Genomic DNA, 21,597 nt, shown 5'->3' with positions numbered 1-21,597 from the left:
AAGTACCACACTTTCGTCACACGCTGTCCCAGTTTAACTAGAAACGGCCCTTCTGTCCTCTCGTACCCCAGGGATGCCGCGCACTGGCCGGTTTGCAATAGTTAGTTTTCCCATGGTGCTCGCGCGCGGAAACTAGAGTGGAATGTTTGGGTAATGTGTGTTGTGCACACGAAAAATGTTTTTTGTAATAAGAGAGTAATTGCTAAGCAGCATTCGCCCTAGCACAGCTATACGGCTACAGTGGAAAGCTATGACGCGTTCACATAAAGTTTAAATTTGACGAAAACTTCGTCCTGCTCCTGGGTTTCAACCGGCGGCTCCGCTAAACCAATGAGTAATTGATTCGTCATTACAAGTCTACTTCACCTTGTTGTTTACCCCAGACATCAACCCAGCACTGCAGACACTTGGAGTTTTGGTGAATTCGGTCTCGCCGTACCGTATTATAACCATTCCAGTTAGAGATGAGTTCATGTAGTGACTACTCTGGTGAGGTGATGGTTCCTGGTTCGAACCTCGGTCCTGGAAGAACTTTTCTTCAGCTGAGAAGTTTCTGTAAAAGCTCAAAAGTTTTCTTTTGTAGCCATATGGCTGCGTTTAGGTGGGCGCCCTGTCAGTAATTCTCTGTTCATAAATCTTTGACTGTTACCTAAACATTAGACTGAGGATGTCGTTGTGCTATGGCCCTGTTTACCCAAAGTTCTCTTTCACCATTGAAATAGATCATCATCGCTATCTGCTTTTTTATTGCCAGTGACCTGCGAGACCCTCTGCGGTATCAAAGGATGCAACCCTTGGAGCTGGTCCTATAGTAGATTGGATCGTTGATTATTTGACTGACCGTACTCAATTCGTCGAAATTAACAATGCTATGTCCGAAACAACTAATGTTACATCCGGCGTGGCACAAGGAAGTGCTCTTGGCCCAGTATTATTTTTTATTTTTATAAACGACTTACCTACTAGTATTTCTCACAATATTAAACTCTTTGCCGATGACTGTGTACTTTACCAGTAAATTAACTGCGTCAATGACCATATAGCTTTAAATAACGCTTTAACAGCAGTGACCAAGTGGTGTGAAGAATGGCAGATGACTATTAATGTTAAAAAATCAGTTGCTTTATCCGTAACCATAAAGATGTACCAATCAAATTTCCAGTACACATTAAACAACATTCCTCTTGATTCAGTGTCCGAATATAAATATTTAGGCATAACACTGACCTCTGACCTCAGATGGGATTCTCATGTTAACAATGTCGCATCAACCGCCTTAAAACAGTTATATTTCATTAACAGACGCCAGAAACTAGCACCATCAGAAACAAAGCTTCTTGCGTATAACACATATGTCAGACCAATTCTAGAGTATGCTAATGTTGTTTGGTTTCCTTTCACTAACAAGCTTACTAAACAAATAGAAGCAGTGCAGAGGAAGGCGGTCAGATGTATATTTAATAAACACAGGTTGACAGACTCACCAACAGAACTACTCAAACACGCAGGACAAACAAAACAGAGCAAAACTAGCGCGCCTTAAAACCATGTACCAACTCGTACACAATGAATTAAAAGTCGTCACTTCAAGAAACATATCACAATCACAAACGCGACAAACACGTAATAAACACATACACAATCTAAACGAGTTTTCATTCCTTACTGACACTTTCAAATATTCATACTTGCCTCGTGCTATACGCGAATGGAACACCTTGAACACATCCATTGTTAGTAATCCATAATTGAATTCCTTTAGCACACGTGTGGAAAATCAACTACTTATATCTTAGTATTTATTGAGTTCATATATGTCATTACGAAGTTATTCCTTCCGTTTGTGTTTTCACTTGTGGTATTATTGTCCGCCAAAATCATGTCACATGCTCCTCATTCTGGCTTATTTGTTATACGTATCTTCTAATGTATAATCTCCTGTCATATTTTTTATGTACTTTGATTAATTACCATTGCTGTTTTTTTGTGTGCCTCTGTACTTTTGAATGCCCTCCCTGTTACGATCTCTGATGGGATTGACAGTATCGAATAAATAAATAAATAAATAAATAAATAAATAAATAAATAAATAAATAAATAAATAAATAAATAAATAAATAAATAAATAAATAAATAAATAAATAAATAAATAAATAAATAAATAAATAAATAAATAAATAAATAAATAAATACCGCAGTGAAGGAGGCCACCCAGATGACACCGTTTAGGCTCGCCTATGGCAGGGACGCAACCATCACGCTAGACAAGAGAAAAGCTCGATGGTGGTGAACGACTCCTGCCCCAATGTGGACAAATACGTCGCAAGATTTTCCTTCGGGCTGATTGCAATTAATTAATATTCGTTCCTTTATGAGGGTTCGAAACTGGAAAAATATCATCGAGGAGTGAACGGACTTGAGTTTTCTAAGCTATAGGTTCACTTTCTTCGGGGGCAACTTGAGAGAGAGAGGGATAATGAGGAAGAGGTAAGGCAGAGATTTTACCCAGAATAGTGTTCCTGCTGGCAAGTGGGGCAACACGCAACGATGAGACTTGCATACCTAAAAAAATTGGGGCAACACGAAAAGTTCATTTTCGGTATGAAGGCCTCCTCATTGTGTTGGTACATATTAATGCCATAGCAGTAGAGGTTCTGTTCTCGATAAAAGCCGGCATCAGTCCGTAAGTCTGTGCTTGTCACGAAAAAGCGCCATTGGCCAAGAGGGCCATGGCGTGGTCCTAAGCACTTTCATCGAAATATAGAAGTGGTTGAGCGGGAATCGAAGAGCTGCTTCTTGGGTCGCGAGCCGGGCGTGCTACCTCTACACTACTCGGGTGCTTTAATTCGACTAACCTAATGGCGTGGCCATATCTATTCACCAATTGAACACAGCCTTGTGCGCTGAACGACGAGGAGCAACACATATGACATGCCTTGCCCCGCCGCAGTGGCTCAGTGGTTACCGCGCTCGGCTGCTGCCCCGAAAGACGCGGGTTCGATCCCGGCCGCAGCGGCTGAATTTCGATGAAGGCGAAATTCCAGAGGCCCGTGTGCTGTGCGATGTCAGTGCACGTGAAAGAACCCCAGGTGGTCGAAATTTCCGGAGCCCTTCACTACGGCGTCCCTCATAGCCTGAGTTGCTTTGGGACGTTAAACCCCAATAAACCAAACCAACCATATGACATATCTTGCTATCCCATTGGAACTCTTAAAGCTGTGTTAAGCGTCGTCTAAATTGTTCCCGTGTTTTGACCACAAGTTAGAGAGGGAAAAAAACCTAAATATCGTATACTGCGATACACGTTTCAAAGAGCTGCTATTGAATAATAACTGCAAAAAGAAAGGCGCTCTGGTTCCACGAACTGATACAAATATATTTAGACAAATTGATTTCCAGTCGACATGTGTAAACCATATGCAGAGCGATGAAAATGACGCATTTGGGGGGAGGTGATCCTGCGTGTCAGAAAAAAATATTTTGTATTAAATATTACATGCGGGGCAAGAATAGTACAGGCCTGAGAGTGGATTTATGCCTTACAACTTCTTAAGACCAAGGGGAGTTCAAAGAAACGTGTTCTGTATTTAGAAACGAAGCTCGTTATCAAGTTCACGACAGATGGGATAATAAATATCGTGCTGACTTTACAAGCGGTTACAAAGGGGAAGTGTATCACAGGCTTTAGGTATGTCGTTTTATGGAAGTTTCTGGGCGCAGGACTGTTTTATGTGTCTTCCTTAGACAATGAAGATGGGAGGCTCCATTACATCTACTTTGTAACTTTCTAACCTCTTGCTATATATCACTGAACCATAAGCTGTAAACTACAGTCAGGGATAAGAAACTTACAAATGTCCACCCGAACTGAACAAAAACATATTTCCTGAGTTGTGGTCCTGAATTCCGAAAAAATAAAACAACACGAAGAGATGGTATATGTAAAGCCTGTTTGTCTTTTTTTCCGGCTTGCATTGATTGCATCTTAATGTGTTTTAGGTGTCCAATTTTTTGTAGAGCACTTTCACCGCTTTTTCTCCTTATGTTGCAGACAAACTGCGACCCAAAGCCATCCTGATATGGAAGAAGGAAGACGCCAGAGACAATGAAGAAGTTGCATGCCGCCAATGTTGTCTGTCCGTCACCCTGCTGGCATCCTCTAGTAACGTTTGACAGAAAACGCGTAGAAAGACACGTGCAACATTTCCTTCCACACTGCACCATCTAGGACACTTTAGCGCGCGCATCTCGTTACCTTATACACTCTCACGAGGCACAACCAGCTGGCGCCACCCGTTGTGAAGACACGCAGCGGCAACCGTGACCTCCAACCGGCAATCGTAGCCCTCCTTTCCGACACCGGTCGGCAGACACCCAGCGCACCGCTGCTCACTGGTGCTCTTTCGTCGATCGTTGTGGGTCGCTGAAGACTAACCTCTTACTTTAAATATTGCCATGCCCATCATCCTGTACAGCGCTGCCGGCAGTCCACCCTGCGGCCTCATCCAGTCTTTGGCCAAGGAGATCGGAGTCCAGCTCAGCGTCAAGAGCTTAGATTTGCTTAAAAAGGAACATATTTCCGAAGACTTCCTCAAGGTTAGTGTGGTGCCTACAGCTCGTGCGTTTTTCTCTGTGTAATTGATGTCTTTTTTGGATTTAGCTAGAGAGTCGCGAATGATCTTTGTCTCTTGTCTTATGTCGAGTACTATTTCATATACGCCTATATAGGCAGAGATGCCGCTGCTTGGGACTGCTTCTTTATATCAGAATCTCTCAAAATTACCCACTTGAAAGAACTAAATGCTGCTAACGGGTCTAGGCTCTTTCTAGGCCCTGCAGTTTCCGCTGACCTATCCTTACAGGCGAGAGCTTACATGGTCTGCGCAGTCGCGCAAGCGGTTCGCCGTAGTGAGACCCAACTGCGCTGTAAACGCCCACGAGTGTGTACTCAGGGAGAGACAGCAAACAGATAGCGCAGATATATGATAGGAGGTTTGTTTGAAGAGCTGAGTGCTGGACGTTAGCTCGAAGACGCCCTTCCTTACAGCGGTCTTGCTGCAACCACCTTTGTTTGTAGATGCCCTATGTATAGCATTGGTGTCTTTAGCTTAACCTTCGTACTACGGCTGCAAAACAAAGCCAAAGTGAAAGAAACAGCTATGACATGTAGGGTAGGCAAAAGACGCTGCACGTGCGGTTTGAATGACGCAAAAGAAACGGGAGATGGTGGGGGGGGGGGGGGGGGGCTTGTTTATTTCTCCTCCTGCCCTCACGTTTCCGCTGTTCCGTCAGCGAGGGCAGTTCAGGGGAGGGGAAGCAGGACCGCGAAATCCACATGACTGCCCTTTTCAGCTCATCAGAGGCCCTTCTTCTTTTGTCGGAGGGCGGGCTCTTTGTCACGAGAAGTGCCCGCTCTCTCGGTGATGCTTACACGTCGCCACCAATTAGCTTTTTTGTAGGCCTCTGCTGCCCACACAGAGCAAAAATCTTTGTTGACCAGAAATATCAACGAAGCTATAACCACTCCGTAAAAGTGTAAAAAGCCTTCACAGCAGCCTTCACTACCTAGTCTCGCATTTCGAGAGCCTCGTAGTGTTATATATGGCATTTCCTCGAAATAAAGTAAAAAGCTCATGCGGCATGTGAATATCATCGGCGGGCTCCTGTCTCTTCAGGTTTCCGTCAAATAATATTGTAAAACATTTTCGAGTCTGATAGAAGAATAAAAAAAACGATGCTTTTCTCGTTTTCAGATACTTTTGGCTCCTTTCGTATACCTGTGTAGTCCACTCATATACTATATCCCAACCTTCGCTTGAAAAGTTGAACAATCTACCAGGCATTTTTTTGCGAGCTTCACCATCCCCAATACAGCAAAGTCCACCGATCGGCAAAACTGAACAGTGCCATCTTTTCGGGTACAGTATTTGTGTTGTTTAATTTTGTAATCATTCCAGAGATTTCAGGTGTGCCCTGCACAAGCAGAGGCTTGGACACCAGGGACCATATTGTACCTGTAAGCTGCCCAGTTTTCGTTGTCCATTTCGCGTCCATTCGGCTCTCTGGCAGTGGTTACTCGGGTATACCCGCGGCTTCCAAACGCCTGTGGCAGGCGACCCGGCCATTGGGTGATTCGCGGTCGGACCTCACCATAGCGATAGAGCGATACTCTTATGATGAGCAATGCGCCACTTGTGCCCGATATACATATAACCCAAATCGTTGCGTGCAGTGGTGTGAAGCGAGCCCACATCTCCTCTGGGGGTCGTGCGAAGCACCAACCCTAAGAGTGGCCCAGCGAGAATAGGCAGCTATTACGGCGCCTTTTCTGTGCCCTTTTTTATTGTTATTAGGCCAAATGCAAAATATGCCTGTGCGCTGTGCGATATCAGTGCATGCTAAAGTAAACAATGTGGTTGCAACTGGTCAGGAGCCCTTCCCTACGGCAACGCACTCTCCCTCTGGCTCCTCCTATATCATTTCCCCTAGGCTCTGCTGAGGCATCCACTTCACGCATTCAACAGTTATTGCGCCCGTGATTTCCTCAAAACAAATTTACATTTCAGGGGAGCTCCCAAAGAATCCGACACATTCTGTCGATAACATGTTGCAGTCCGTCTGTAACTGACCTGCTTTCTTTTTTCAAGCCCACCTGGATAGAAATCTGTTGGTCGAATGTTTAGGGGATGTTATATCGAGGTAGCCTTTGAACAGAAAGTTAGTTTTTCCTACATACAACAAAGCGCATATCTTTGTTACAAGCCAGTGGTTGCAGATAACACTTGTGCAGACAAAAGTCGAACATTAGCACACTTCGCACCTGTCAGCGAATAGCATCAGTCGCGTGTCCTGTGTACTTTTTTCCAGATAGTATGCTTATTTAAGTGCACTAAAAACAATTTCCCCCAGCTGGTACGTACTCTAGCCCTTCCTCATCCTATGGAAACCTCAGTCTTACGAAAAAAAAAGCATGTAATGTGGAAGCCACGAAAAACTAATTTAAATGTTAAATGTTTAAATGTAATTGAAATGAAAGCATTAATTGTGCGAATGAAAGTGCATTCCTACCTTAAAGCCTTTTTGAGAACATACCGGCTGCAATGTAAGGTAAACTGGTGGAAGAAAGACGATCAAAATAGAGCTAGCGAGAATACGAAATTTCAAGAGAAATGTATATCTCGCGTGCTACCACTCTTCAACGTAACCAGGTATTTCTATCAGGGTCTCCGGCGCAGGCAGCCCGGTTTGAGCGTAATTCTCCGAGGCCATATTATTAGAACGACCTTCTGCGTTCTGCTGTCGTGCTGCCGCTTCCTTGTCATGACTGATGTCATTACCTTAGCGTTTTCTTCTTTGCAGATAAACCCTTTCCACAAGGTGCCTACAATCGACGATGATGGCTTCATTGTATACGAGAGGTACGCCTGAGCACATTTTTGTTTTTCTTAATTCACCTTTTCTGCGTCCTAGCGCCAGTCAGTACTGATGACTTCAGTCAACCTAACAGCCTGGTGGTGCCCTACATTAGTAACTTGTGCTCTCCGCTGCGCTTGCTCCGTGCTGCATGTCACTTGATTTTTATAACGCATTAAGGCGCTGGTCCAGTGTTTCCCAGTAATCACATTTTTAGTGCGAAAGAACAAAGACGTACCAACCGCTAGTAACAAACTTGTCTTGCGTCGCATCGGCCAATCGATCACCTACCAGTTTCGTTTCTTAAGCTGTGCAAGGTTATTGACTTCTGCTGTTCTTTTTCTCTTTGAATGCGGCAACTTTTAAGGACCCCTTCACAAGAAAATCCGGTGTCGGCGTTGTCGGCTTTGGCGTGCACGGCTCTGCCAGCTGGTCGGTCACGTGACCTTGTGGCGTCACCACTACGTGCCCACCGTATAGTGAGCAAACTGCCCACCGTGGCAGGTGGCAGTTACATTAATGATTGTTCTCTCAAGAAGAGCAACCTGGGTCGCAAAAGGCCAACTGCTGAGAGCACCTTCCATCTCAGTGCAGTGGCGCATCGTTAAACCGCTGCACCACTGCGCCAGGAGTGGCATGATTACAAACCAGGTATCTACAAAAGTAATGTAGAGTATGACTTTCTGCATATATAGGAATCAACCCATCAAGATAACGGGTCATATCCTTAGGAAGGAGCTTAAGTGTCTCTTCCTATTTCAATCTTGCCTTTCTCCACCTTTCGTTTCATAGCCCAGGCTTTGTGAAGCAGGCAGGTGAAAGACCTCATTTAGTGAAAAATGATGTTTCTTTTTTCTGTTCATTTTGAATTTCTTCTCCCTGTCTCAATATTCTGAGACGAATATTTCTGAGCGCAGAAATTTACGCTACCGCTCCCAGAGAGAAACAAAACCGGACGCGAAACCTGCCACGTTAAATAATGACGCCCCGAGCAAGCTAGCGAGGTCGATACAGAATGCAGTTCCTAGTAGGTTTCCTAGTAGGTTTGCCTGTCTTGGACGGTCGGAGACCTCGGCAACGTTCTCTGTGGTATGGGAGTACGCTAGAGGCTGAGGGCCGCACCATTGGTGAAAATTTGATTGCTCGCCCTCTAAGGAGGCCTGGAAAGGAGCTCAGAATCAATCAAATATGGTCAAAAGCCCTGCTGTCCCCAATCCCACCCATTTCTAATAACCCACACCATTTTCCAACATCCCATTGCTATAGGCCATCCCACCCCTCTACTACCTAGGGGAGATTAGGGGAGTTTCCCCGGGCCCGTTCCCCCGGCGGTGGGTCGCTGTAGTAGAGCTTCCCTATTGATTTCTTTCCTCCTTCGGGTGGAAAAATCTCCATATCCCACGGGTCAAATCTTTTATATTACTATTGGGCTTAAACCCGCGATATAGTAGTTGTGGGGGAGAGGCAAATTTTTCTTATTCATTTTTTGCGCCTCAACTATAGTTTGTACTCTTAACAGAAAAAAATGGATCAGCGTGATTTTGAGAAGTAGTTCACGATAAAGGACATCTTCGCTGAAACGTAGAGGAGGAAATGAACTGCGCTCGGGTGGATGCCAATGAGTAATTACTCCCTTATTACAAATCTACTCCACCTTGGGGGATTCCCCTAAACATTTGACCAACACAGTTCCCACTTCGAGTTATTGATCAATTCGCTCTCGCCCTACCATAAGCTTGCCGTCCTGGTTAGCTCAATTGGTAGAGCGACTGCTCCGGTGTAGCGGTGGTCCCGGGTTCGAACCCCGGACCAGGACGAATTTTTCTTTAACTACGAAGTTTCTGAGAAAGCTGTATAGCTTTCCTTTGTAGCCGTATGGCTGCGCTCGGGTGGATGCCAATGAGTAATTACTCCCTTATTACAAATCTACTCCACCTTTGGGGATTCCCCTAAACATTTGACCATTAGCGGAGCATGTGAGGAGAAAACTAGACCACAAGGATAACGGAACGCAAGTGAATACAAGCAAAACTCAGCCGCAGCGGCAGGAACCTAGGCGTGCGGACGTGATAACTGTAAATAAATTTGATCGCTTAAATTACAATAGGTGGCGCATTACAAGGGTTATTAGAGCTTAATAGAAGTATTTGACCTACAGTTGCTGTAGCCATGAGTAATTATGGTGATAACTGTCTTCGAACTAAACCACTGAATTTATCAATTATTTAATGAAATTTCTTCCGGTCAGCTCTCATTTCCGAAACTCCTTGCGTAATTTTCATGATTGCATGTATCGAAATTATCGCACAAGTTGAAATCTAAATAACGACAGCATTAACCACTGCAGCAGCGCCATCGTCTACTACTTGCTGCGCAAGTACGCGCCCGAGTCCGAGCTGTACCCTAGCTGCGTGAGGGCCCGCACCCGCATCGACCAGGTGCTCGCCATAGCTTGCTGCAACATTCACACGCACCTCGGAGCTCTCTTCGTAAGTATACCTGCAGTGATTTTGTCTTCCTTCGTGCATGGAAAGTCCGCGCACACATAGGTTCCCCACCTGGAACTCTGCGAAAAATGTTAATAAAACCACCACAGCGTTGAATGTTGGGTCCCATCCGTGGCGGGTAGATCACAAAGTACGAACTAACGAGAGTCGTGTTAGTGTTGTTTTTCAAACAAGGCCTTCTAGTAGAATTTTCTTTTTCATGCTCAGCGCATGGTGCATGGAGAAGTGTGGAGACACATTTTCTGCTTGATTGTTTTCATCGTTGTAATTATCCGCGAGGCATTAGTGCACAAATTAGCCTGTGTCCAAAATTAAATTTATAACTGAAATTTCTTTGCACAGCCGAATGGCAGTCAGGATTTCAATGTTCAGTTCAGGTCATCACGAAAGGAAAAGCTAAAGTTAAGTTGGGGCTAGTTGGTATAGGTTGATTGTAAAACAGCACGAAAAAAAAAGAGGGACTAGCGAGGGGAGTGCTTGTCCTCTGTCTTTCTTTCTCAGGTCCTTCGTTTTTTGTCGCTGTTTTACATTGAGCAAACAAAAATAGCTGTATTATAGCTCATTCTTTATTGGCAGCTGCCTCATCCTTCGTTCCTATTCCATCTCTTCGCGCAGGCTGGCCTAAAAGTTCAAATTAATTAAGACATCGAGGTAGCGATTACAATATCCGAATTTTTATATATCTAAAAGGACCTACCCTAAAATGAGAGGTAATTACATAATTTCGCAGTTGAATCCGAAACGGAAACCCCATCAGAAACAGATGAGTTTATTTTCCAGGTCCATGCGCATTACACTTGCTGATTTATGTTCAATAACATCTTTCGCATCATTCTATACATAAAAAAAAACGCAATAAACATTCCGTGTGCGTGCACCCGTTAATTCTTCAAACCTGCAGCGCCGCACATCTTTTTCAAAAGTCCACCAAGTTTAAGTGGTCGTATCCTACCCACTTAAACCTGCGGCACTTTCAGACGAGCCATTTCCTGATTTTGCTGCATTCTGCAATTGAATCGTAAAGTAAAAGCCAAAATTTGACATTGTTCTAAGCAATGTACATTCATGCCATCAGTGAAGGCTAGAGAATAATGTGTTACCTGAATCAAATAAAAAATAAAGCGCTTGCTATTAGAAGGGTCCAAATCTTCCAAAATTGTGTCTACTTTTTAGGCTGGTGCCCAGATGAAGAGTACGGCGTGGAAAACTAGAGTAATGGCGCATAAAGTTGCAATCAGTACGCATTGTATTTGCTGTTTGTTCCGCTTGACTGCCTGCACTCTGAATAATGCACCGCTTAGGTGGTGACCGTCCAACGTGCAGTTGAGACATTCGTCACAATATTCCTAACGTATAGCACTCTTACATAAATAGAAATCCCATCTGAATTGCACCGTCTCTTTGTAAACAAACTGGGCTTCAAATTTTCTCGTTCTTGATTTATGCTTCTTGAGTTTCGCGGTCCTGTTCGTTCTTTAGTGACCTGCATCCCTTTCTACTCGTTATATTTGAAAGACATGCTTCACAGAGAATTTTAGTATTCATAGTATGGGAAATTGCATTACATTTTTTCTGACGGGCGCACAACGGCCGGTCAACCTGCGTATGTACTTACTTTGGTACTGCACGTAATGGCGCTTTGTTTATGAACATTCGGACTATTGGAAGAAGAGGGCTTTGTTTTGGTTTCTTGCCGCAAGTGTGTTGACTCTCAGCTCCCGGGGATTTCACTAATATGTGAAGAAAGTGGTAGTCTTCACTCTCACACCTAATGACACCAAAATCTGACGGTGCGAATGAATCCGATATTTACTGAGCACATAGCCCTAGCCTCTATATGGCACGTCGACTATAAGACGACTCCATTTATAACTGAACTGTCCGGCTCATTGCCTCCTCGGCACAGCGCCCACGCTTCTTCGACAGCATCAAGCCGACCGAGGAGGAACTGAGTGCTTTCGAGCAGAACGTGTTGAAAGGACTGGAGTGCATCATTGGTGAAGGGAAGTTTGCCGTCAGCGACAAGATCACCGTTGCTGACCTATGCCTCATCGGACACGTTACTCTAGTTATTGCGGTAAGCATCGCAAGTGCAGCCGCTATATCTTTCAAGTCGCAGGGCTCTACCTTCAAAAGCGCGGCATGTATCATATCTAGTCGCCTTGAACATATCTAACTGAGCAGGATCAGTTGAACAGACAGTAGGAGGAACAGGTTCTGGTTATATCAATACTTGTAGTATATTTTTATATTTAATGTTAGCTTTTCTGGCTTGTTCATTGCATTATTTGTATTCTCAATCGTCTCTGTCGTAGTTGTGCTTTACTAAGCGTTATGTTTCATGGTTTTTCTTGCATTATGTGAAAAGGAGTAGCCGGCATCACAGGCAGGCACCAATGACGCCTTTTTTTTAGGGGAGTGGAAGAGGTGGACGGGCGGATGTGCATTAGTTTTCAATTCAACATTGACATCTGGGCTCTCAAAACGGTCCTGCAACGCTCTGCACTGAGCGTTATAAAAGCGAATGCATCACACTACTGGTTCATGCGTCAGCTTGCCTGAGAAAATTTTTGATGTAATCTGTGTAGCACCAGAGATATTAGCGATTAAAAAGTACCCTCCACCTTTTCCCTCTTAGCCGATACACCCTGGAAAATATGGAGATTACAGGCTTGTGGTCAGAAATAAGCACGACTTGTGATCTGAAGTAAGCACCAAAAATTACTCTGGGGTACCCGATTTGACAACACTACATCTAATAATAGCCAAAATAATTTCTGTGACCATGTCACGTAAAAAGTGCGCTTCATCCTTATAATGCCATATAATGTCAAGAGCCGCAAAAGCTACAGCGAGCGCATCTAAAATTGTGCTTAGTTTCAAGCCGTACTAAAATAAGCGAAAACGAGTGGGTACAAACGTGCCCAACACGGGATCGCCTAGTAGCCAAACCGCTTCGCTTGAGCTTCGGTTCAAGTGCACCGAATTGATGAAGTCAAAACCTGTTCTTCCTGTTGTCTTATGGTGTTAGGACTTGCGAGATAACTGGCACAATGACGTAAATCAACTGAAACGCTTGGTAAGAAAGCGATGTTTCCTACGGTATTTGCAACGATTTAAAACAAACTACCTGGCCGGCCCACAGAACGCCTGCGCGGCTATTCCGGCGTGATGTCGCTTAACTCGCTGCACGAAATTTCTCTTCGTGGGTGGACGATGCAGTCCTGCAATAGCTCTTGCATATCCTGTCCAGAATACAAGAACTAGTGAAAGTAGCTTCAGACGTTAGTTTCCTTCAGCTATATTTGTTCAGTGACATCCGGATCTCGACCCACGGCTTGCACGGCACCTGGTCTCATAGTCACACTGTAGTGACATCAGAGCCCTAACAAATCAGCGACGTCGGCTTGTGTTTTTCCTCTGGAGCCTCTGCCCCTCGGAGGCGAGTGCGGGGATTAGAATGCGGCTCGGCCTAGCCAGAGCTTTACCAGTGAAGGAATGCACCCGGTCGGAGCCACCACGCTAATACGTCGTGTCGAGTCACCCACTCCGCAAAATTCTCGGAGCAACAACTAAAAAGGCATTGTCAGGAGCAGAACTGCCCAGGAGGCACAGCCACGGGCTCACATGCTTCGCCGCCTCTTAGATTCTCCGAGTGGTCCAAGAATGGCGCACGCATTTCGCGCGCTAAGCGGTGCTCGTCTGAAAGCGCCCTCTCTATTTCCCTCGCGCTCTATCCGAGAAGCGCTTCACACGATGAGTCGACAAGTTGAAGCGCTTTTCAGTCTATGCCGCTACTTTTGATAAGGCGGCGGCGTTGCTATTTGCTATTAGATTTTACCACTAGCACGCTGTTGCAGGCTGGAGGAATGCTGCTTCGCGTGTCGAGCTGAAGGATTGTAACAAGGCTCCCAAGCATGGAGGAAAAAAGAAACTAGGAGGGAGCGTGACGTCATATTCTTGAAGCCTAGTCATAAAAAATATAATGGAGAGCATCATGGAAAATAGGCCCTCACGTGACAAGACAGCGCTAGCTCTTAGCCGGATTTCAGTTTCGGTTTCGCTCTCTCGGTGTGTGGCGTTGCGCTTCAGCGCTACTTCGGAGTATAATCGGAGTTCGGACGTTCACAAAAAAGCACCGCGATTCAAGCTTGTTGGCAGCCTGGTAACTTTGGAGGGCCTATTTCCCAAGAGTCAGTGCGCAAAAGGGCCCTCGGCAGCGGCTTCAGAGGAGGATGGCTTGCAGAGGCTGAGCGCTCAAGTCACGCTCCCGTCTAGTTTTTATTCGTCCGTGCTCCCAAGACATTCCCGGACGACCGCCCATTCTAGTAGGAATCGGAGTGGTGTTAAACAATGTATTGCCGCCAGAGTTACGCTTCTTGCGAGTGAACGCCCTATGCACATCTGTCCCCTATAGTACGTGTGCGCTTCCGGTCACGCATACGAGTGAGAAAGGAAGATGAAAAACTTAAAAAATTCCTACAATGTTGCCTAATATCCCCGTTTGGAATTTACTTTTTCAGAGTGGCTATGTCGACAAAGCCAAGAGTGAAGTTCGCGGTGCCGTATGTTGTTTGCTGCATCCGGTCGCTTTATGGGAATGCCCATTACGTTCTTTTTCTTGGGCCCTCCGCACAACCACACAGGAAGGGGTCAGTCAACCCGGCGGGAGAAGAAGGGGCGCCGAATGGCGGGGGATTACAGGAGACGTCAAACTCCCCTCATGGACGGAGTCGTTAGGCGGCATCCTGTGTGCACGTGTGTACGGCGAGGCTGACCCGCGTCACAGTGCGTGGCTCTTTGTACCATGTCTGCAGCGGCATGCTTTGACATATTGTCACGCTAGCTGCAGGCATGAGTAGCGACGACGAGAAACAGATGAGTTGAAATGGCGTTCCTCGAACTTGGCGGCAACCGGACGTTGGGAAAGCGAGTGTTCGCGAAGCTCGCAGCGGGAAAGCATAACTATCCGAAATCGTGATGGTGGAAAGTGTGCATATGTGTACAGTGTCGCGATGAGTTACCTTCTTTCCCCAATCATTCACTGGTTGTGTTATTCTTTCCCCAATTGCTGATTGGTGGTATTTTCCTTTCCCCAATAAGTTATTGGGTGGATGTTTGTATAGTACTTGATTGGTTATTCTCCCACCGAGGGCGGGGACATAGGATTTAAAACCCGCTGCTTCGGCAGGACCGAGGGCTGGTTTCGTCACCTAGAACTGCGAGCCAGTCAAGTGTAAATATGTTTTCTCCTTGCTTGTATCCTCCTTTGTGCTTTTAATTGTTATAAAAGTTTAACCTCTCCAGAAGTGTCCTCTTGCAATGTGATTGAGCAAAACGAATCTGCAAGACGTCAAGAATCCTACAACAATCATCATTAACTAAATTTCCCTCTACGAGATTAAGAGAGGGAATCCCAACTGGCGCAGTTCGACAGGATTTGCTACGTCTTCCTGCTCGAGGTATCTGACGGAGGGGCGGAGGATCAAGTCGGTGGACAAGCTGCAGAGCGGTACGTCCTAAAGGAGGAACGTCAGCGTCATAGAGCGACGTTGAAAGCTTCAGAGACTGCTGGTCTTTGTCAACGGGACGTAGGAGGCTCAAGTCGGCGAGGAGCTGAAGGAGTCAGGCGACCGACGTGTCGTGGAGGTGCCTAGTCCGTGAGCTGCGGAAGGAACCAGGCGTCCCCGTTGAGGTTCAAGAGAAGAACCAGGCGACCAGCGAGTCAAACGAGGCAGGAGGTTCAAGTCAGCGAGCTGCTGTGAGAGCCGGGGCTCAACTCAACTCATCCGCATCAAGGAGCCCGCTGTCGTCACTCAGGGCGACGAGAGTACCGTGGCAGAGGAAAGCAACCTGCGAGGTAGGATACCTTTCTGCTTCCTCCGAATTCACCATGTCGGTGTAGTGTTTTCGTGCTATAAATGATAGCACGGAAAAGGGAGATGGCTGCCGTACGGTATAATTGGGAGGGCAAGATGCGATGTTTGGAGATTGAGGAGGCAGAAAAGCTGCTTGAAATTGAGAATTTGAAACTCATAATTGAGCGAGAAAAGATAAAGCTCGCACAGATGCAGTTGAAAGTAGGACAGGGAACGAAAGCTGGTAGCGAGATGTTATTCGCTGCAGTTCAATGTTTTCACTGCATGGAATTTGGGCATCTAATGATTGACTGTCCGAAATTGAAGCGAGAACAGCATGTTCCCGTATCGAGAATGACCTGTGTGCCAGTGACTATAGGTGTGAAAGCTGCAGCGGTTAGGCAGCAGGGCCCAACCGTGTGTGCCGTGCCAGGAGAGATGGCTGAGGGCATAGGGGCGTTAGTCGCGCCTTTGAAGCGCTGCTTGTCAGAGCAAGCTGAGACAGAGGAGACCCAGGAGGCACACGAGTGTTTTGTTTGTGAACAGGAGTTCAGCATTGAGCCAGAACAGGTTGGCGCAAACTCTGGGGCAGCTGTAACGAAAGGCGAAGGTAAGCTGGCTGTCAAAGATGAATTGGTAAGCCAGCCGGAGCGGACACTTTGCGCAGTGACAGCAGACGCTATAGCTGAAGGTGTAGAGAAGTTGGTGACACCTGAGACGCACTCGCTGTTAGACCAGATAGAAAGAGAGCGGCTACATCAAGAAAATGAGAGAGCTGATTTGGAAGAGCATTTCAAAATTCGAGACAAATCTGAGACGCCGGTAGAGCTTGAGGCCAATTCGGTAGCTGCAAAAGTTTCTGCAGCAGATTGTGAGCTATCAACGAGCGATGAGGCTGCATTTGATGCCGAGAAAGGAAGGAATGCGCGTTTGTTCGCTGCAATGGTTTTCGAAGCTGATAAGGAACTGCAGGATTGGGATAATGCATCTGTCCCTGTGGGTATCAGCGTGGAGGAGACACAGTATGTTTCATTGCCAGAAGTGCGGCAGCAAGCTGGTGAAGGCAGTTGTCAGAAAAGGCGTGACGGCACGATTTTCTTTGAAGCGAACGTCTCTGGGCAGTTGTACGAAGAGCTAGGGCTACTTGAATCTCGTTGCAAAACTGCATGCGAAGTAGCCGATGAGAGGCCTGAGCGAACTGTAAAATTGAAAGAAGTGGAGAATGCAGACGCGAGGGCAGCAGCAATCTTCGTAGCCCGCGGGGAGCAGGTGAGCTCTATTGCTCCGACGGTGGCGGCAGCCTTTAGAACCGGTGTTTTCCCGGATAATTCGGAAGTTGGGTCCAGTCTTCTGGGCAAGGCTCAAAAGAAACAAGTGTTGTTTCGAGATGTAGGTGGCTAGAATTTATTTCTGCCAGTTTGGGGCACCGATCTGACATGGTGAATTCTGGAATGTGCAGATTGGTTTCCGGCCTTGTGTGTGCGGGTTGAAATATCCGCTGTGTGCGCGCATGTGTGCGTGCTGGTGTACTGACCGGACAGCCGGCGCATGTGTGCGTGTTGGTGGACTGACCGTACAGCCGACGTACGTGTGTGTGCGTGTGTATGTACTTTTGTTGTTGGACACCATGGCTGAACTTCAATGCCCCACTGACAACAAGTGTCCGTGTGACATTCTTGGTTGGGAGGAGTGAAGTTCGCGGTGCCGTATGTTGTTTGCTGCATCCGGTCGCTTTATGGGAATGCCCATTACGTTCTTTTTCTTGGGCCCTCCGCACAACCACACAGGAAGAGGTCAGTCAACCCGGCGGGAGAAGAAGGGGCGCCGAATGGCGGGGGATTACAGGAGACGTCAAACTCCCCTCATGGACGGAGTCGTTAGGCGGCATCCTGTGTGCACGTGTGTACGGCGAGGCTGACCCGCGTCACAGTGCGTGGCTCTTTGTACCATGTCTGCAGCGGCATGCTTTGACATATTGTCACGCTAGCTGCAGGCATGAGTAGCGACGACGAGAAACAGATGAGTTGAAATGGCGTTCCTCGAACTTGGCGGCAACCGGACGTTGGGAAAGCGAGTGTTCGCGAAGCTCGCAGCGGGAAAGCATAACTATCCGAAATCGTGATGGTGGAAAGTGTGCATATGTGTACAGTGTCGCGATGAGTTACCTTCTTTCCCCAATCATTCATTGGTTGTGTTATTCTTTCCCCAACTGCTGATTGGTGGTATTTTCCTTTCCCCAATAAGTTATTGGGTGGATGTTTGTATAGTACTTGATTGGTTATTCTCCCACCGAGGGCGGGGACATAGGATTTAAAACCCGCTGCTTCGGCAGGACCGAGGGCTGGTTTCGTCACCTAGAACTGCGAGCCAGTCAATTGTAAATATGTTTTCTCCTTGCTTGTATCCTCCTTTGTGCTTTTAATTGTTATAAAAGTTTAACCTCTCCAGAAGTGTCCTCTTGCAATGTGATTGAGCAAAACGAATCTGCAAGACGTCAAGAATCCTACAACAATCATCATTAACTAAATTTCCGTCTACGAGATCAAGAGAGAGAATCCAACTCCAAGTTTCCGAAGCTTGCCGGCTACTACGAGCGAGTAAAATCCCAACTGCCTTACTACGACGAGATCTACGGGCCTGCCATCGCTATAATGGAACAGATCGTGGCTAAGCTGAAATAGCGTTTGCATTTGTGCTCTTTTTTTTTACCCTCACAGGATATAAGTGCGACGTAATAAACAGACGTCCGGAATACGGCTCAACGAAGTAACCCTGTTCTTATCCATTATTTCCCCTTTCCCGGCTGTAGCTCTAAATCCGAAAAGGAAAATGGAACCGCAAAACAGAAGTATATCCTCAGTCTTCTGGTACTTAACGCCATCGTATGCAAAGCTGTTCCAGCACTTCGATCACACACGCACACAAATAGCAGCAATTCACTAGTCATCCAAGGGGTAATGTTAGCGGAAAGTAATTTTAAACCACGCACTGCGCACCGCAAGCCCCCGGGGCGATTTGTGTGGCTCAGAGGGACAGGTCCCATTATAGTCAGCTTATAGAAAGGCGCCGAAACATGGCCACGAGTTAAATTAAAATCATCGGTCGATAAAACAGCTTTCTGCATGATCTTTAGCGCGATAGTATCAAAGGCCCCGTTGTTGAAATAATATGGTGCCGGCGTAGTCGGCGTCAGCGTTGTGAACGAAAAATCACGAGCATGACTCTGGGCGAGGTGCCCAGAGAGCAACCCAGTACATAGGTGGGCCACTTAAGTCGCGTCAGGGTGCAGTGTCATCTTAACCTGCCCACCGGAGAGTGACAAAAATGCCCACCGTGGCAGCTGGCAGTTAAAATAGTGATTGGTCGCTCGGGAAGAGCAGCCTAGGTCACACAAAGCCCACCGCTACGAGCGCTGCCATCGCAGGGCAGCGGCGCATCGCTTAACCGCTGAACCACTGCGACAGGAGGGGTATGGGGACTTCCAGGGACCTGCGAAGGTAAAGTAGAGAGTGATCTTCTGTATATATGGGAATTAAAAACAAAACGCTGTCACCTCATACCCTTAAGACGGACCTAAAGTGTCCCCCTAATTTATGTTTTCACCGTAAACCAGCGGGAACCAGTTCGATCCAGTAAGAAATAACCCCGGTGCTTAAACTAAAAGAAAACCCGCAATGTCTGAGCCGAAACAGACCGTTCCCTCTGCACTCAATACATCTCAAAAGCACCCAATGTAAAGGCTCATTCGTATCACGTGACCACACAGAGTACAATTCGCTCCAGTGTTGAAGGCAATAACGAGTTTGCAGAAAAGACGGATTTTTTCATCATTTGTACACTGAACTTGAAAATGACCTTTGGATAGTATACGAGAAAAGCAAAACTAGTTAGAAAACTAGAAAGACTGTGTATCGCACATAATTACCGAATAATTATTAAATGAATGCCCATTCTTTTTACTCTCGACCCGACGTCTCGCACATGGCGCCATATAAAAACTTGTTTGCTGAAGTACTCGTGCATGCAAAACAGCCCAACTTCGCGGTACGCAGGAATTATTCTGTACCATGTTTCTCTCCCCGGACCACCTCCGGAACCGTTATATTAGTGCTAAGTATGCTCATATGGAAGTGACGACACGCAGGCAAATAAGGAATATGACGCTGAGAGACAAACCTTGTTTGCTTGGGCGAACTCAGACAGGAAACTCAGATCGGTGGAAGCGACATCCGCAAGTGCGCCCGCCGCTCGGCAAAGATCGAGCGGCCGAGATCGAGCCGATGATCTAGAACGTCGCCGAAATAGTTTTGCGCTGTCGAAACTTCTCCTGGGGCATCTCGCCGCGACCCGCATGGAAGCCAAGTGATAAGGCCACATGCCGGCGACCATAAGATAAAAGTAACCTTACTGCCCAAGCAGCCTGTCTATAGTCGTATAGCGTGTAAAAACTGCTCCCATCAGCCATGAAAGTGGAAACATTCTGAGCGTTGAGAAGTTGTGTATGACCCTTAACATACATTGCCTATGGGTGATCTCGTCGTAGCCTAATTAGCTTACGCACGCGCGTCTGGCAAGGACAGGGAGGAGCAAAGTATGCGGAAAGATGCAGGCACGTGGTGTGGGAAGCACTAAGGGAGCCGACAAAATGAGTGCTCCTCTTACTAGTCACTGTTTAAGGACGCTACGGCCTAAGCGGGAAATTTCAGTGCACGTTGCCTATGACTGAATAAAAATACCATATTTCACGTCAGTAGGCAGGGCCTACCCATCACTGTACAGACTTAACACGAATTACGGACTTAACAAATATGACGGAACGCGTGGCCTGACCTGCAATCAGCGCCAGGAAGCGATAGTCATCGCGTGGAAGATAATGCTCTTGATATGTTTACGGCGGCTGATGATAGCTGGTTTGAACCGGGGCAGCAAAGCGCGCAATTTCTGGTTCCCGCGATAAGAAAACTGTAAAGTGGTTTGCCGGGCCCGCGGAGGCCACATCGGCGAGCATAAAGCGCCGAAACGCCCCCGTGGCGAGCTTGCAGTCCACGCTGCGATCAGGCGGAAGCGAAAAAGCAGCTAAAGCCAGCTGCGCACCAGCTATCCGCAGCCACCGTAAACATACCGAGAGCATTATCTCGCCCCCGGTGACTATCGCTTCGTGGCTTTGACGGAAGTCCAGGCCACGCGTTTCGTCATTCGTGTTAAGTCTGTGGGCGGCTATGCGTAGCTTAAGGCAAAGCCATCAACGAAGCGCGCCAAAAGATGACGTCTGGCTACATACTCCTCCAAAAAATTTGACTAAGTAGAACGTGTTGTCGGTCGGGCTAGTTGGTTCAATACTTCAGACATGCTAGTTGCGCGAAACACACACACACACACAAGACAGGGTACGGGACGAGCACCTCCAAAGAAATTCGCTGATAAAACAAAAACATGAATTGCAACTTGTCTCTAACTGCTTTGATATCTTGCTTCCGCTTTTTCTGGGAGCATAACAGGACGTGGTACAGACGTTCCCTTAGAGTCATAACGTTTCGGAGACCTGTGTATTCCCGCCCGTTTCATATCTACTCTTTAAAGCAGTGGAATGGAATCTGAATGGCACATTCTGAAGGTTTTTAGTAATCAACGCTATTTGACATGTCAAATCTCGTTCATTCTGATCTGCAAACCATCGGCAAGAATATTGATTTCGTTAGTGTATCACATCAATTGCAAGCGCTTCGACAGCCGCCAGTGCAGAAAGTTAGAAAGTTCTACTCCTTTGGCTAGGATATAGCTAGAAAAGTTAGTGACAGCAGTTATTGGAGACTACCTTA

At 46.6% G+C, this 21,597-nt stretch overlaps 1 protein-coding gene across 1 annotated transcript; it reads left to right on the top strand.

Moving 5' to 3' along the window:
- The first annotated feature begins 4,365 nt into the window (after positions 1-4,365).
- LOC149362271 (glutathione S-transferase 4-like) lies at positions 4,366-18,528 on the top strand. Its single transcript, XM_089572965.1, has 6 exons — positions 4,366-4,596; positions 7,360-7,418; positions 9,761-9,902; positions 11,827-11,997; positions 15,423-15,436; positions 18,330-18,528. The coding sequence occupies exons 1-6, from the start codon at positions 4,456-4,458 to the stop codon at positions 18,457-18,459; spliced, it is 657 nt and encodes a 218-aa protein (XP_089429091.1). The 5' UTR covers positions 4,366-4,455; the 3' UTR covers positions 18,460-18,528.
- The last annotated feature ends 3,069 nt before the right edge of the window (positions 18,529-21,597 follow it).

This window comes from Amblyomma mixtum, chromosome 2 (assembly GCF_055824585.1).
Source record: "Amblyomma mixtum isolate Tamu chromosome 2, ASM5582458v1, whole genome shotgun sequence".
NCBI classification, from domain to species: Eukaryota; Metazoa; Arthropoda; class Arachnida; order Ixodida; family Ixodidae; genus Amblyomma; species Amblyomma mixtum.
This window is presented reverse-complemented; position numbering and strand designations above follow the sequence as displayed.

What these genes read in the sequence shown, in the direction of transcription:
- LOC149362271 (XM_089572965.1), top strand. Translation starts at nt 4,456, where the DNA reads ATGCCCATCATCCTGTACAGCGCTGCCGGCAGTCCACCCTGCGGCCTC. An exon ending in TTTCCGAAGACTTCCTCAAG is followed by an intron (nt 4,597 to 7,359) that starts GTTAGTGTGGTG and finishes TCTTCTTTGCAG; the next exon opens with ATAAACCCTTTCCACAAGGT. An exon ending in GGCTTCATTGTATACGAGAG is followed by an intron (nt 7,419 to 9,760) that starts GTACGCCTGAGC and finishes TAACCACTGCAG; the next exon opens with CAGCGCCATCGTCTACTACT.